Below are 17218 nucleotides of genomic sequence, written 5' to 3'. Positions count from 1 at the left end.
CAGGTCAGGGATTTACCAGAGAAGATGATTTTAAATCAGACATAAAATTCTGATTTTTGAATCTCTAAGCATGACCTTCTCTGTGAATTCCCTAGCAGCTCTAATGCGACACAGCTGAAGCATTTCCACTGTCTGCTTGTTAAGAGTTTCTAATGTACATGGTTGAAATAATATAAATTTAAAACATCCAGGCTAAACAAAATGTTTCCTGTCAAATAAATTAGGCTCTATTAATTAATTTTTCCTCATTAGCTGACTAAATATCTTTACACACTGATTCAAAAAAAGGTTGGAATCATACTGTGAAAATCATGCTCATGCTTGGACATTGTTTGTGGTGTTCCCCAGGACTCAGCATTGGGACCAAAGTTGTTTATTTTATACATAAATGAAATATGTAAGGTTTCCAAGATATTTAATTTTGTTTTATTTGCAGATGATACAAACATTTTTTGTACAGGTGAAAATTTACGGCAGCTTTTGATAGAAATTAATTTAAAGCTACAGAAATTGAAAAAGTGGTTTCATATTAATAAATTATCACTAAATAAAGATAAAACCAAGTTTATGTTATTCGGGAATTGTGAAGTGGATAGCAATTTACAAATAATAATTGATAATGTGAATGTGGAGTATTGATTCGTTATAAGCTGTGTTGGAAACCTCATATTAAATATGTGTAATCTAAAATAGCTAGAAGTACTGCAATTCTCCATAATGCTAGAACATTTCTAAACTCCTCTGCCCTTCATATTCTCTACTGTTCACCTATTTTGCTATATCTAAGTTACTATGTGGAAGTTTGAGGCAACACCTACAAAACTTCACCATTATGCACATTACAGAAAATAGCCATCCGAATAGTTTATAAGATTTATTTCTATTGTCATACCAGCAATTTATTTATAGATTCTTACCTCTTTAAACTCCCAGATTTGGTAGAGTTTCAAACTGCACAGTTTATGTACAAAGCTAGAAACAAACTATTACCAGAAAATATTCAAAAATTGCTTACTGATAGGGTGGGGGGATATGACTATAGAGAAAACCTCAACTTCAGAACTTTAACTGTTAGAACAACAATGACAAGAATGAAGATTCTGAATAAACTCACCAAAGAGTTGAAGCAAAGTCCAAGCATGAGGTATTTTGAGAAAAGCCTCAAAATGGTTATTATAAAGGGATGAACAGGGGTGATGAAATTGGCTGGGTATTACAGCACTGTGGATGACTTGGGCAATTGGTGTATAGGCATGTGTGTGTAAATGTGTGTGTTTGTGTATATAGTTATACATTATATATGTATATATACAGGTAGATGTGTATGTGTATACATAGGTGAGTATGTATATTAGTGTGTGTGTGTTATTTTCATCTGGTTCAGAAACTATTTTTCTTTAGAAGGGATATGGGAAATGGGAAGATTACTTATGTTATGAATTACTGAATGGAAAAGGGGTATGATTATATAAGTTAAACTTCATCATGCTCCTTTTCAGGCTCACAGTCACGGAACAAGTGGAGTATTTACATGTATATGAGTATGTATATTTGGTAATAAGGTGTTGTATTTACACTTATAAATATGAAAGTCTTACTTTGTTATGTTTTGTTGGTGAAATGTCTGTCTGAAATAAAAAAAAAATATGTAAAAAAAATTATCAAAATAACACGCTGGTATTTTGTGGTTAGCATACTAAAAATGTCTGCTCAGAGACATCCTTCACAGAATTTCAAGAGTTCACTTTGCATGAATACTTGGGAACAGTGCAAGTTCCATAACTAAACAGAACCAAGTGGATTCATCACCAACATGAAGAATAAAATGGCTATTTGAACCTGTTAAATCATCATTGAAAATGGGGATCTGTTATAATTGCTGACTTATGGAAGGACAAGTTAGTGGAGCTTTAAATTTTAATAAAAGAACTATTGGTCAAAAAGTTAGCTACATACACACACCACAACTCATTTTCTCCACAATGGCAAAAGGCATTATGTGTAGCACAACGGCCATCATGAGGGAAACACCCAGGTCCCTCACTGAACGCTACGTTTAAATAAGACAAAATAAAGGCTGAATATACAGCTGGTCTGCATAAGTCTCATCTAAAACTGTAAGACTCTTATCTGTTCAGGTTGTAGAGTATTATTACTAGAACATGGAAAATGATTCTCCCATTTCAATTATTCTTTCAAGCTCAATATGGTGGTTTCGACAAAACACTGAGGTAAAAAACACCCTAACAACTGCCAGACAAATGTGTCTCCTAGGAAATGTTTTTTTCTCTTTCATTTTAGAATGCCATGTGAAAAATCACCTTAACTTTCTGAGCTAGAATACAGTATTAAACACAAAGTGACCATGTAAACTAAAGCCTTCAGAAAAGCTGATAAAAACCCATCATAATGCCTCAAAAATGCATTAAACAGGTTGGTTTAAAGCCATGGTAGCACCATTCATTCCCATCTACCTTCTGTACCTCAGTGCCCTGTATCCAGTGCCTGGGCTGGTGCTGCCCCCTAAACTTAAGTGGTACCCATTGGGCACACTCGGATCTACACCAAAAGTTGGATGTAGGGCTCCCATCATTTGAGGCAGTGTGGTCCGGGGTGACTGTTCGGCACTAGGGGTAGGGGACAGTGATGCCACATCCTGGAAGACATCCAGCTGGTTCTGGAAGCTGCTGTAAGGACTTCCCAGGGCATCACCATGGCCCTGGCCCAGAAAGGGCTCTGAGCTGATACGAGTGACAGGGCAGGGGAAGTAGTAGGAACCACTATGACGGAGGGTGTTGTGTTCCGACAGGCCACGGCTTAGTCGGCCAGGACTCTGAGAAGCCTGACTAGACACAAAGTGCACTTGAGAAGGGTATGCAGTCTTATATCCCACCCCAGGCCGTGGGGTGTGTGGGACTTGTGGGAGCTGCCGGCGTCCACGGCTTAGTGTGCTAGAACCGGATCTTGATGCATCTGGGCTGCCTTTAACCAAACCACTGCCCTAGGTGAAAATTGAACAAGCAATTTGAAATGACAGAACAATGAGCAAAATATGCATGAAAAGAAAAAGGATCGACAGGAAGACAAGGAGAGGGTCAGAAAGAAACATACATTAAGAGGTGAGAGATACAAACAATGATAGAAAGCAAAGTTTAACAGAGAATACAAAGAAAATACAAAAAAAGAACAAACACCAATGAAATGGGAATGACGGACAAAAATTCAGAAAAGGATGGAAGGAGAAAGTGGGAAAAAAGTGAAAGCGAATGAGAGACTGTACTAAAAAAAGACAGAGTAGAAAATGTCTTCAGACAATAACACCTTTCAGATCACATATCCTATCCAAACTCTACACACCTTCTATTATATGCCTTACAAGCAGCTGAAGATCAGACATTCCATGCTGGGACCTTTTTACTCAGGCCAATCTTCCAATTATGTACCACACACTTTGGTTCTGTGATCCCAGCTGCATAATCAGGAAGCACACATGGCCTGCTACTGTATGTAAAGCGACATATTTGTGGGTGCATGCTTAAGAGAAAATCTGATCTGAAAGGGGCTAATGTTTGTAGTTAAAAGGATCCATGATTAGTTGCAATAATAGACTTTATTTGAGAAATATTTGTTTTAGAACAAGGTAGTGCTTTTTATGTGAGCATATGAGCAATATTTTGAATTATTAATGAAACTACTAATCATAATCTCCGACAAGCAATTAGTACATTCTACAAAGATAATCAATGAATTCTAAAGGTTATGTTACGAATGGCTTTAATGTATCCAAATAAAATAGGAAAGTGTGCCTCCATCATCTGTTCTGTTCCAGTCAGCTGCAGCCTCCTACCTGCTTTTTGCTGGTTTCCTGCTCCTCTCGGTAGGAGCAGGCGGCAGTAGCAGATTTGGGACAGCAGCGTTCCCGGCTGCAGTAGCGGTCACAGGAGTAATAGCGTTGCTTGTCTGCTGAGGAGTGATGGTGTTTCCTTTCATGGGAGCGCCCACGTTTATGGGCTCGCTCTCTGGAGGCAGCAGGTTCATATGCTGGCTCTTCTGGTCCACCTTAAATGAGAAGAATATTTTTATTTATTTTATTACGACATATTAACCTACACTACAACAATTTATAGCAGCGTAAATATGCAGGAATTAGCACAATAGCTAAATTTCATCTTTTGTCCAAAGACAAGTAAGGACAAAAAAACCAAACACCTCAATAAATAATTCACAGAACAAATACAGCACATAAAACTTGTCTTTTTGATAAAGACTAGAGTTACTGGCTGAAGGCAGCTATCTCTGTAGCTGTGCTGCCATAGGTTTAGGCTGCTCTCACTCTGCTTTTCTCTCCCTTTATGCATTATTTTTAGTTACTGTTGTCATAAGTTTTGTGTACCCTCTGAATTTCTTTTTTAGGATTACACACCTGATCCAGAGAGTCTGTGTTTAGCTATGTGTCTTTCATTGACAAAGCTATTGTGATATACTATCACTGCTATGAATTAATTTCTCTTTCCCAGTGAAAGTAGTCCTGGTCCAGTCCTGCCATGTTTGTGTTGTAATATGGCTTGGGATTAAATCATACGAGAATAGGAGTAACATAAATGCACTGAACTGAAATTATTTTTGAATTCATTACCTTTAAGATTTCAATAGTTTTAGATTTTAGTACTAATCAGTAGTTTTGATGGGATTATTTTTGTTGAAGTCTTTTTCTGATAGAAAAATAAAATATCAAAGAAAAGTCTAAAAGTAGCGGGAGACCGTTTTGCACTTGACACAATGGGTCAATCCACTGTTTTACAAAGTGATCTTCTTTAGAAACACAACTTTCTGTACTGTTTGCTGACTGACCAGCTGAGTTGGGAGGTTGGCCCCCAAAAGGGGTATCCAAAGACCCTTGTCTCTTGTCTTTGTCTCGGTCTCTGCGGTGGTGGCAGTGATGGTGGTGGTGATGGTGATGTGTTCTCTCATGACGAGGTTTCTCCAGGGTGTAGTTCCTAAGGTTAACCTCCTGGGGCCGCTGCGGAGCTACAGTGGTAACAGAGCGCCTCATAGAGCTAGCATCACGACCAGACTGAAGGAGCAAAGAAAGAAAAGGATGAGAATCACATCCTACACAAATTATTTCTGTGGCTCTACACATTTCATTACATCATTACATTTCCATCTCCTGCTCCCACTATTTTGCATTTCCTGATGATCAGTATATATTCTGCATATTCATGACGGCAGACAGGTAAATACATTGCGCCTGCTAAGAATCCTAGTTGTGCCTGCTTTGTTGATCAGCTTTGTGGATCAGCTTTGTGATTGCTATCAAGTTTGCACCAGTTTTCATTCGCTCAAACCTTTTAAAAGATCAGTGATGTATTCAAAGTATTAACTTGATGATTATCCATTTTCTGTACACCCTTGTCCCTTAGTGGGGTAAGGAGGGTTGCTGGTGCCCATCTCCAGCTAACATTCCAAGCGAGAGGCAGGTTCACCCTGGACAGGTCGTCAGTCTGTCGCAGGGCAACACAGAGACAGAGAGGACACACAACCATGCACACACAGACTCACACCTAGGGAGAATTTTAGAGAAATCAACTTGACAGCCATGTTTTTGGACTGTGGGAGGAAGCCGGCATACCTGGAGGGAACCCACGCATGCACAGGGAGAACATACAAACTCCATGCAGAAAAACTCAGGGCTGGGAATCAAACCCAGAACCTTTTTGCTGCAAGACAACAGCTCTACCAACTGCCACTGTGCAGCCTGGCTTACAGCTAATGCCATCCTAAAAATTAGTTCATGAGAAAACTAAATATGATTAAGAAAATGAAAGGTTTCTAAAATACAAAACAGAGAAAATAAATAAAAGTCATGTCAACATACTACATGGATGTCATCTGTAGACTGATATTTCTGGAATAAATGAACTTGTATTATTTTTTATGCAGTATGCAAGTTATCACATAAACTTATTTTTGTCAAATTTTGGGCTTTTAGTAACTGGAACCTATAATCATCAACATTAAACTACTTAGAATATTTCGGTTTAATATTTTATAATAATTTACTAACACTCTGTGAACACAACTATTAAAGCTGTGTAAACTGAAACATGTAACTAACCATAACAGACTATAACTGAGATGTACAAAACAGACATCTGATCTGCATCTATAAGATGACCTTCAGAAAACAAAGTCAGGTGTTAGCCTACAATGGGCGTCCTGTACATCTCCTGCTAAATAAAATGCACCTTAGCATGTGCTGGTCGTAAAAGGTGATAAAACTCCACAATAAGAACGTTTTTTGAGAAAAGTACAAACAAACACTGTCATTGCAGAAAAAAATCGTAGATAACACTAGAGGTCATAGCAGAGGTTATAACAGGATTTGAACAAGTTGAGCACAAATTAAAAAAAAGAAAAAATAAAGACAGGACATTGTAAATGACTGCTGTGGGGACCCATGACTCTGGCTGCACTCTAGAGTTCCCATCACAGTCCAGCAGGCTGCTTCCAAAAGGCCAACTTTAATTGAATTGCCTGAAGGATTTCCTGGCCTTCGTTCCAAAAGGTGAGAAAACGAAGACAGCAGGTCAGCATGCTCTGATATCTTCCATCCTTTCATTAATCCTTCACTGCAGATTTCCCTCTGTCCGTAACCCAATTACCATTCAGTGAATGTTGAGTCCAGATCCATTTAGATCAACTTTTCAGTAGGCAGTCGGAGGAAAGCATCACTGAACTGGCAGCTGGCCAGGGTTTAATCACGTTATTGTACACTTCTCTGCTGTGAAAGCAGGCCAAACAACAGCGCTCCATACTTGAACTGCAGAGCACTTTAAAGGCACAAATCAATCAACAATGCTCAGGAATGAGCTGCTTCTTATATTTCTATGGATGTTTCAGCCTGAGTTTGAAGAACATGCCAACTGTTTGCATGCCAACTGAAACATAGAGAGGCTTCAAGGATGCAGTCAAATATTCAGCATGTCATCCAAAAAAAGGTTCAGAGGCCTGCTTGTTCATTGAGATCAGGTTTCATGACAAATAAAGCTAGAAAAAACTGAGATGATGAAAAAAGGAGAGAAAAAAATATTTCTAAAACAGACACAAACATTTTAGATTGCACACAAACGTCTGTGTGTTGAACAAAGTTCTGCATGTCATTGGTCCCCAATATGGCAGTTTATCAGGAGCAAACATTTCCAGTTTGTCTGATCTCAACGTTGAAATCCAGCATTCATATGACGGAGGCAAGATTCAGAGGTCAGCCCACAGTGGACAGATATTACAATCGGACTGCTGTGAATGTTCCCCTCAACATGATAATGCAAATGCTGCAGTTTGAGGGAGTTGAAACGAGATATGACTGCAGGAATAGAGAGGAAGTCCAAATATGGCTTCATGCAAGTTGAATGATGTTAGTGATTATCTTGTACCACAGACACCATGATAACTTCTTATGTATGTATATATCTATGTATATAAAAACATAGATACATAGACGAGCCCTGCTAGAACAGAAGACCAAAGGATAAGAACGGGAGATCTGGGGTTGTTTTAAAGACTTTACTCTATATTTTTGGACTAAATGCAAATCCTTGTGTGTTTCAGTTAGATGTTTTGGCTTCAGAAGGATTCTGTTCACCAGTTTGAATGATAGAACAGAAGGTCGTAAAGAGTTGGTACTCCTGAACAGTGCTGAAATACTGTATAGTGTCTGTCAGAGCTGCTCTTTTTCTGCACTGCTTTGGTAACTCTTCTTCTGAGGTTTTGTAGGAAAGATGGTAAGCTAATGTTTTGAAAATGTTTGAAAGCACATTTTACAGTAAGAAATACATTTCCATGAGTGTAATAATGTAAGTTTTTATGGGGCTGTCCCACCTGCTTGCATAAACAGATCAGGATCAGTTCATAACTAGAACCTTTAAACGGGCCCAAAGTGTGCCCGTTGGTTGTAACCCACCGACCTGATTCTAAAAATTAGCAATAATGCTAACAATGTAGTCAATAGTATATGGAGAATCAAAAGCATGTTGACTAACATGGGCTTACTCCATTCAGAATGCAAACATTAGTGTATAAGCTAAAATTAGCCAACATGCTAAGGCTAACATTAGCATTTCTATGCCAATGAATTGCTATGGCAGGCCCCAATAAGTTCATGATGTTAACATGAACGATTGTGGTAAACGTAATAATTTGACTCCTATATATGCAGTTATCCAATCATCAGTACCAACTGATGTCTTTTGTTCATATTTGCTATGAATAAAGCCTGTAAGCTGATATAAAGCTTACAGGCTTTATATCAGCCTGTAAGCTTTACATCATCGCTATGATGTAACAGCGACTATGTTCATCATAGTCGCTGTTCTATGATGTAACAGCGACTAGTCAACTTGACTCTTATCATGTTGAAGTCGTCTAACCCCTATTTCACATCTAGTATCAGACCCTGCATTTAATGTTATTCTCCTAAAGCCCAGAAAAGCTGACTGCCCCAAGAATCCCATTTATTTCCCAAAACAAGAGTTAATCTAACCTGGTTTGCAATGAGTTTAAACAAAAGCTGAGTAACTAAATAATCAGCTCCTAAATAGTGAATTTAGGAGCGTATTTAATCAAAGATGAGACAGAATACTGTAAGCTCAAATCATAATACCGCTGGAGTATATCTACACACATTCACTGCAGTTGAGAACATGAGGAATAGCTGTTACCTGGAGCTCCACGTTGAGCCGAGGCATTGAAGCAGCCCTGCCCTGGCTCTCCAGACCTGGACCAGGGCCTGGGACTGGGACTGTGCTGCTGACACTGTTCAGCCCTACTGACTCCTGGACATACAATAAGTTCCATGTTACTTCCTGCATCAACACTTCTTTTTTATAAGATGGAAAGCTTTAGGGATATAATCATTAGAGTTTAAGAAAACTCTGTCATTTTACAAATGATATCAATGTAGGACAATATGCTAGTATCTAAATAAGATAATAGGAGTGCAGCATCGCAGCTTTATAAATCACTATTTTTAATAGAAATCATATCTCTACAAATAAAGTGTAGTGTGTGTTTTTGTAGGTCATTCTAGAACTTGCTAAAAACTAAATATATTTTTATTATGGTCTGACACATTAAAACCTAAAACTGAAAAAGGCTGTGCCTTGTATTTACTAAATGTAGCTATGTGTAAGGGAACCAGGTTTGTTATGATTTATTGTTTTTATAGACTCTTTAGGACATGCATGTTGTTATATCTTGCATAATGGGATTAGCCTGATGGCTGCACGTTTGTCTCTGCATTACCTGATTGACAACGTTTGATGTGTCCACTGATGGGCCTTTGGATATGGTTCTCTTTGGTTTGGGATAGACCCCCTCGGTGGGCCTCTCCATCCCAGTGGAAGGTACTGATTTATTTCTGGGGTCATAACCTGGCCTGAACGATATAACGGCCACAGCTTCAGATCAAATTACATTTTAGAAATTATTCGCAAAATATATTCCAAAAGAATTTGAGGTTCCCACCATATCTAGACAGAAAATGCACATTTATTGTGTTAACATGTATTTATTTAACCAACTGATGCAAGTTTTTAGAAAGGAACTGTGAGAACTGTGAGGTGTGGAACTTACAGCATCCCTCCATTGTTGATGGAGTTAGAGCTGACCACTTGACGAAATGACTCCAGGCTTTGCTGAGATTGAGGAGCACTGGGTGAGCCCTGCATGTGAGTCAGAGGCAGCAATGGCTTAAACAGAGCTTCGACCTTGCACTGTGGAGGAGAAATGGATGGCGACATGCTGAGGACATTCAGAAGCAGCAGGCAAAATATTCATGGACCCAGGGAAAACAATGTTCCTTTGTGTCACCTAAAAGTGGACACTGGGGGTAGAATATTGTTTTTAGAGTCATGCATTCAGACATTGTGTGTGATAACTTGTGAATCCAGAAACAAACATGCATCTGTGAATGTGCAAGTTCACTGCCTGTCTAGTTTGAAGTATTCAAGGTTGTTTTGTGCTTTAGAAATGTCAAATATTCTTTTGTAAAAACCCAATGAGCAGCCTATGGAAACACAAGTACTGAGGACATGAGGGCACATGCACTCAGGTTTATATTGTAGCATCCAATGTGAACATGCTTCAGTGCATTTGTGTGTGCATTTCTGTGTTTGTGTGTGTGTGTGTGTGTGTGTGTCTAATAAGTGTGGAAGTTGCGCAGACATTTTACCTGGGGGTCAGGGTTGGCCATCTGCTGCAGCCTCCTCGCTCGATTCTGTTTCAAGTAGTCAAAGATCATCAGTGCTGCGTAAACCTTTCCTACCGTTAGCTCATTGGCTGAGGAAGTGAGGAGAAAAGAAATAATGTAAGAAGAGAAAAAAGAGGCAACTCTAAAGACCAAGTGGTTCTCTTTATGATCTTAGCTCATTTAATTAATGATTCAGGAAATAAAGCTTTTTGTTATGTTCATAGCGAGTTATTAAAATAGATTTTTCAGTAAGAATACGTATTACAGCTAAACTGAAGTAAATGCATCTTTGTAAGCACTGTATGAAATGAATATTACTTATAAATAGCAGGTAGCTAAAGCAACATCCAGATCATCAGTGCTCCGTAAACCTTTCCTACCGTTAGCTCATTGGCTGAGGAAGTGAGGAGAAAAGAAATAAGAAGCACATCTTCTGATTTGACAACAGTTGTGAAAGGTGGTTGTTTGGTCTATTTTTAGGGAGAAATTGACTTGATTGAACTGATTTTCTTTAGATGCAATTCAGGTTGAAAAAAAAATTTATAAATGAATTATCTGTAAAAAATCTAAAATAAAAATATAATAATATTCTTGCAGATCTTAAATTGTCAACAGATTGACAGGAAACATGAATATTCCAAAACGAGCTGTGAGCACCTATTAAGCAATCAGACATAAGGATTAGACCTCCTTCAATACATTTAATGTAAAGTGTATTTTAATAATGATGTGAACTCTGATGAATTACTTCAAACCTTTCTTTGTTTAGCACAAATAGTAAATGACTTGTACTTGTGCAAGTCCAGAGGACCCCAAAGTCCTTTACACTACACTCAGCCATTCACCAATTACAACACACACATTCACACACTGATGATGGCAAGCTACTGGTTAGTAGCCACACCTGCCCTGCAGCAGTCTGTGTCTGACAGAGGCGAGGCTGCCACCGGCAGGTCACCCCATCAGGCAAGGCAGGTGAAATGTCTTGCCAATCTGTCTTTGTCGACAAAACGACAGATGGAGCAGGAACTGAATAGTCACCCACTGTTTGCGTGACAAACTCCTACCACCATCACCACTACGATGCAGTTCAGATGAAAAACAGATTTATTAGCGGAAAATCTCCAGAAAAAAACAAGTTACAGTATGCTTATTGCATAAATTTGCTGAATCTTAAGAAAATTTGAAGAAAATTTTGATTTCCACTTCCCATCATCAGTCCATCCAGCTATCAATTGTCTATACCCACTGATGATCAATGATCATGATCAATATCATCTTCACTGAAACTATCAACTTATCCTCTATCAACTTGATAGGAAAGTTGATAGCTTTCCTATCAACTTATCCTCTACACTCAGTCCCAACCTGACAACTCAATCAGCCTTTTCTCCCAGGTGCCTGATAAACTTTTACCTAAAATCTTGTTTCCAATTCAGGAGTTCTAATCAGTTATATTCCTCTACCCAATCTGTCCTTTATTTTAAAAAAAATAAATATGTGAACTAGATACTGAGGGGAGCTAGTTTAAGGGTTAAAGTCAATAATCAAAGCTTGTTGTGGGACATAAACAATCACCATTGTTTCTTTGAAGTGAAGCTTTCCTATATTGCTGCAGTATATCTATGTTCCCTCTTGAAAGATGTTCAGACCATATTTAATCTTAGCCAGCAGTGAAGGCAACACATTCATTATTACATACATATTTTAAGTGTTTTTATGCAGTACTGCACAGAAAACGTAAATATCTAATTGCTTTGTCATCTCTGCATAATTGTGCACATAAACAAGAGTATGCATGCTCTCACATTGTGAAGCAATGCTTTAGATAAAATGGTTATTTACAGGTCAGAGCTGAACTTGATAGTTAAAAATGAAGCAGGTTACTTACGTTTGTGTGGCGTCACCAACAAATCCATGGTCTTCTGTGAGAGGCTCGGCCAAACTGTGGACATTTCTTTCCTTAACTCAGCATCCATTAATCGCTGCAGGACCATACCTGGAAATCAAAAATAAATATATAATTCAACCTTCTAAATGAACATAGGAAATGAGAATAAAAATAACAAACCTATTCTATTAAGAACAAATGGTAGACACTATTAAAGGCAAGGAACTACTAAAACATCTAGTTCACCAGGCTTTAATGATATGTAATATCTAAGGATACTCTGATCAGGTTTCTTGCTACCGATTCTGATCACCCATGAGGGCTGATCACTGCCGATCACCGATCACTGCCGTTCAGTTTTAAGGCAGTGCTTTAGTGTCTTTTATAGCTCATTTTATATAACACCTTGTTGTTGGTGGCACTTTTTGTATAGATGTTTGAGTTTATCTGACCTGAGGCCAACTTGATCTCCAGCGCAGTGCGAATCAGGCCCATCAGAGTGGAGGTAAAGTGAACTGTGTTGTCATCAGCGATGGGCATGTTCATCTTGACAAGACGCTGTGCAGACAATCAGGTGACAGAAGTAACATTATGACGTGATAAAACTTCCACATCAAAATATCCAATCCACTCAGAGAAATCAATCTGTGTGCTACTGTAACTGAGTCTTTATTATTTATTGACAGATTTTATTACTACTATTGCTATTCTTTTTATTTATTTATTTATTTTTTTTGTAATTATACAATTTCACCCAGACTCAACTTAGCACACAAAAAGTCTTCTCCATGTAAATGTAAAGACAAACTAGACATTCACATTCATTGCTATTGGCTACATTATGCACTATTTTGCAAGTCGAAGTGCACTGGTGCAAGACCGACATTGACCAAAAAAAAGGTGAGAGAAGGCATGTAACGCATAACCATGAAGGTGCCTGGACAGTTGCAGGAGCTCGACTCTGTGCTTACCACCCTAGCAATCAACAACTAAGGAGTTGAAGAGACTGAACATGCTGCAGATGTAAAGTGGCAGCTACCAGTAAACAGTGTCCATTCCACCAAGCTGGGTCAGCCTTAGCAGAGAGATTCAGAGGTAGTTTTATACAACACTAGTGGCATCACCAGATGCAGAAAACAGACATTATAGTTGTAAGAGTTGAGCTCCCCCGAACACAAAAAAGCATTCATCTACATGTTCTAACAGTGGCAGAGAGAAGGAGAAGACCAGAGAATGAGGCGGGAATGACGAGCTGAGGGTCCAATGCACACACACACGCATGCACACGCACACACACACACATACACACACACACACACACACGCACGCACGCACGCACGCACGCACACAGACACATACACATGATCAGAAGATCACCAAGCACAGAGAAGATTTCAAAGAATAGGAGTTACAGAATGACAAGTTTGAATACAAATTTGCTGTGAAGGGTGTCAGGTACCTCAGTTATGCTCTTGTGATGTCCATAAAGATGTTATTAGATTATTTATTTAAACTCAAAGCTCCACAATGTAGCCAATAATTTTTCCTGATTTAGAATAGAGTTGAAAATATCAACCATGTCCATGCCCATTACACAGGCACGCTAAAAGAATAATGGGAAAATAATGAAATGAAAGTTTAGAAAACAATACAGTATTCAACCTTTTTAATAAAACATAGATCAGGAAGAGCTTATTTTTTTAGGTAGATGGAGGGGAACACATGTACAAATGGGCAAAGGATGCTTTCTTGACTTTTACAGTCAGAAGTCAAAAGATTATTAATAATAAGCAGTTAGTAGCGAGTATTAATGCCGAAATTTAACAAAAGTTAAAACCTGGAGTCAGCACAATTTCAACCTGGATTTTTTTAATTGTTCAAAAATAATAATAGTGTGAAACAATATGTGAGATGAAAATCAAACAACAGAGACCACTGTCACTAGTTACTTCTATCCCAACAGAAACAATATCATAAGCTTACTTAAATTGGTGGCTGTTGCTGCAGTGAGGAGGGGGGAAAAAGCAAAACAGAATCAATAAATTATAAGTTGGCACACTCAGGGACAGCCTGATAAGTTAGTTTCTACTTTCGTCTGACTCCTTAAACATTTAAACTACTATACAACACGTCCATTTTAAACTTTTTCATGGGCAGCCATGGTTCTGATTTCTTAATCTAGTTTCCAGCTCTGCATGAAAGACAGTGTGTTCCCTGTATACTAAAAAAAAAAAAAAAAAAAAAAAGATTCAGGCAGAAGAGACAGCTCCTTTATCCCATCTATGCTCAGGCAAAATGTAGGACTACTCCTCAATAAATTAGACAGGGAGGAAGCACTCACCCAGCAATACATGAAAAAACAGGACCATATCCTGTTGCCAACTGTGAAAACTCAAGAAAAAATACGCCTCACATTGGAAGCTGAGAATATTCTTGTAAATAGACGTCTAGAATAACCCTGCCTTAGAGTATGTATACTGGGTTCAAATCCAGATTTCACCATCACAACAAACCATGTGAAGGAAAACCATTTGCTCAGCTATATGCTGACATTGCCATCCTCCTTCACTGAGAGATTACTGTTCTTAGAGCCATAATGGGAGGTGTTGGGTGTTTAACAGCCAGCCTCTTTCCTGCTGGCCAGGTAGCACACACCTTCCAGAGTCCAGATATTACAAAGGACCTTAGAGCACGAGCTCACCAAAATAAATATTTCCAGAGATTTTACATCATATCTCAGCAACAGTACAACACACAGAATGAGAAACTTCTAGATCATCAGTCTTTGTTTGGGAAAATATAAAAATCTACATTATGTGACCAAACTGCCTGGCATGTAGAGACATGACATTATTTGGTTTTACTCTTGTAAATATTGGAAACAGCTGTTAAAGGATCCAGGATTAGTTGAACATGATGACCTAAATATGTTGCAATATTCCTATTTCCTAAAAAATTGCTGTTTATGATATGACAAACTCACAATTACTTCAAAATGTACATCTTTTTTTTAAATATTTTTCACCGATGGGTTGATGACGCATAATGAACCATTTTGTACTGCAATCTAGAGTAAACACAGGAAGGCTAACTTTACCAGAGTAGTTGTTTATCATACTGCATTTGACTGGTGTAATTTTAGATAATGCCACACTCTGTCACTATTGAGTGTAATTTAAAAAAAAATAAAAAATAAAAATTGAGGAGAATCTGGTGAATTTCCCACATGAAAGAAAGGAGAGCGCAGTGCGAGAGCCGGAGCGGAAAACAATGAGGGACTTAATCTGTTCCCTGGACATTTCTCCAGAACACTTTGAGTCATTTATACCAGCAGAACTGACAAAGGATCTAACAGGTGATGTTACCTTAACGAGCTAAAAATAAATGCCGTTTATTGTGCTGAGACAGGCAGAGCTGGACGCTCTTTCAGATGCTAACAGGAGCTAGACTGCCTGTGGAACATCACCGATCCAACTGGACCCATGGAGGCCCAGTGTTGCTAATACCGCCACACTGGACTCTAAGCAGCACAGCTGTTGTTGAACTGGACACAGATCTATAGACGCTGGAAGAAACATCAAAGACAAGCAGCCCTAACAGAGCTGTACTGGAAATACCTACTGTAGATAAAGACAAATGCATTTGGGTTCAGATACAGTCTAACTTGGGGTTCCTTTGCCTAAATGTAATATCCAGATAGAAACCTAATTTAATTTAGCGGTGTATTATCATTAGAAAGAAATAAAAAACAAAAGGAGCAAAACAATGGAAGGGAATGAGTAGAAAGACAGAACCACAAAGAGTGTAAAAGAGCCCAGACAAACAGCACACACACACACACACACACACACACACACACACACACACACACACACACACACACACACACACACACACACACACACACACACAAACAGCCTAACTGAACATACACATGTGGACACACACACACACAAACAAAACCTACAGTAGTCCATCTAAATACAATATTCACCTACTGGAGCAAATTTTTACCATAAACATTAGAAATACTGTAACTGGAGTTCGCTTAGTTAAACCACTACTGAACAACATCAGCTCACACAGGCAGCTAGCTGAACAAAACAGTAAAGACAGGGAACAAAAGACTGGGGCTGACACCAAAAAGGTATTAGCACAGTAGCAAAACAAAGAACAAACATGGAGCACTGCAGAGCACGTCACTGGGAGAAACGCTGTTTTTGCACAGGGAAGAACGTGGAAAGAGAGTAGGGTCTACCTTGTAGGCGACTCTTGGTGGACATTTCTTTCCCAAACCTAAGGGTGGGGGCATGTGTAGCAGCATCTGATACATATCGGAGTACTTGATACGGCCACTTCACAGGGTTGGGGGAAAAAAATAACAGAATGCAAACAGAGAAGGATCGGGAAGAAAAATCAACAGGAGAACAATGGAGAGGAGAAACAGAAATCTGTTGTCAATAGATTTCCTCAAGTGAGATGTAGGGTGGATGCCATCCTTGGCCACTGTGTTGGGGCACACGGATGCATCACTGTAGAACTCAGGGTTCCTGAGAGGAAACATGGAATGGCAAAGAGTGAGGCTGGTCAGAGAAGGAAGGGGGAGGAGAGAAGAGGGATGAATGGGTCAACCCAACACGCAGGATGCTGATGGGTTGGAAGAGAAATGATAGCATTGTAATGAGAATGTCTGCTCTGGCATGCTTGCAGACATTCCACTGGTACTTCAATCAGGGTGCATGGAGACAAAGGTTTCAGTGCCAGCCTGACTTGTTCTGTTTCTAATGTTCTTTTCATCATGGATATGGTTTCCTAAAACACCTCAATAAAGCTTCTTCAAAAGGTCTCTGATTTGAAAAGAAATGATTGGTTTCACCAATGAAGACTTTCAGGATTTACCTATGTGGCATGGTTAAAAAGAAAACAATTCTAATACATAAAAGTTTACAGACAAGAAAGCTGGCAGGCGGCATGTTGAGACAATGCCACAGCTATGAAAGCTTTGTTTCCTCTTCGGCATCATCAATCAAAGCCAGACAGTTTGAAGAGGTGAGTGCTAGTATAAAGGTGATTTCATT

The 17218-nt window shown here is 38.8% G+C and overlaps 1 protein-coding gene across 1 annotated transcript in view; it reads right to left on the bottom strand.

Moving 5' to 3' along the window:
- Nucleotides 1-238: 238 nt before the first annotated feature.
- The window catches only part of cacna1ba (calcium voltage-gated channel subunit alpha1 Ba), a 69389-nt gene continuing 52409 nt past the window's right edge, over nucleotides 239-17218 (bottom strand). Inside the window, exons 42-50 of the mRNA XM_088009150.1 lie at nucleotides 12593-12698; nucleotides 12141-12248; nucleotides 10232-10338; nucleotides 9634-9773; nucleotides 9304-9436; nucleotides 8721-8834; nucleotides 4852-5074; nucleotides 3848-4059; nucleotides 239-3001 (exon numbers count right to left, since the gene is read on the bottom strand). Coding sequence (XP_087865276.1) covers nucleotides 2471-3001; nucleotides 3848-4059; nucleotides 4852-5074; nucleotides 8721-8834; nucleotides 9304-9436; nucleotides 9634-9773; nucleotides 10232-10338; nucleotides 12141-12248; nucleotides 12593-12698 — 1674 coding nt within the window. The 3' untranslated portion in view covers nucleotides 239-2470. The remainder of the gene's footprint in view (nucleotides 3002-3847; nucleotides 4060-4851; nucleotides 5075-8720; nucleotides 8835-9303; nucleotides 9437-9633; nucleotides 9774-10231; nucleotides 10339-12140; nucleotides 12249-12592; nucleotides 12699-17218) is intronic.

This window comes from Poecilia mexicana, unplaced genomic scaffold (genome assembly GCF_051168715.1).
Source record: "Poecilia mexicana isolate PSO_F unplaced genomic scaffold, ASM5116871v1 scaffold_9, whole genome shotgun sequence".
NCBI classification, from domain to species: domain Eukaryota; kingdom Metazoa; phylum Chordata; class Actinopteri; order Cyprinodontiformes; family Poeciliidae; genus Poecilia; species Poecilia mexicana.
The sequence above is the reverse complement of the archived record's forward strand: the minus strand, read 5'-3'. Positions and strand labels throughout refer to the sequence as shown.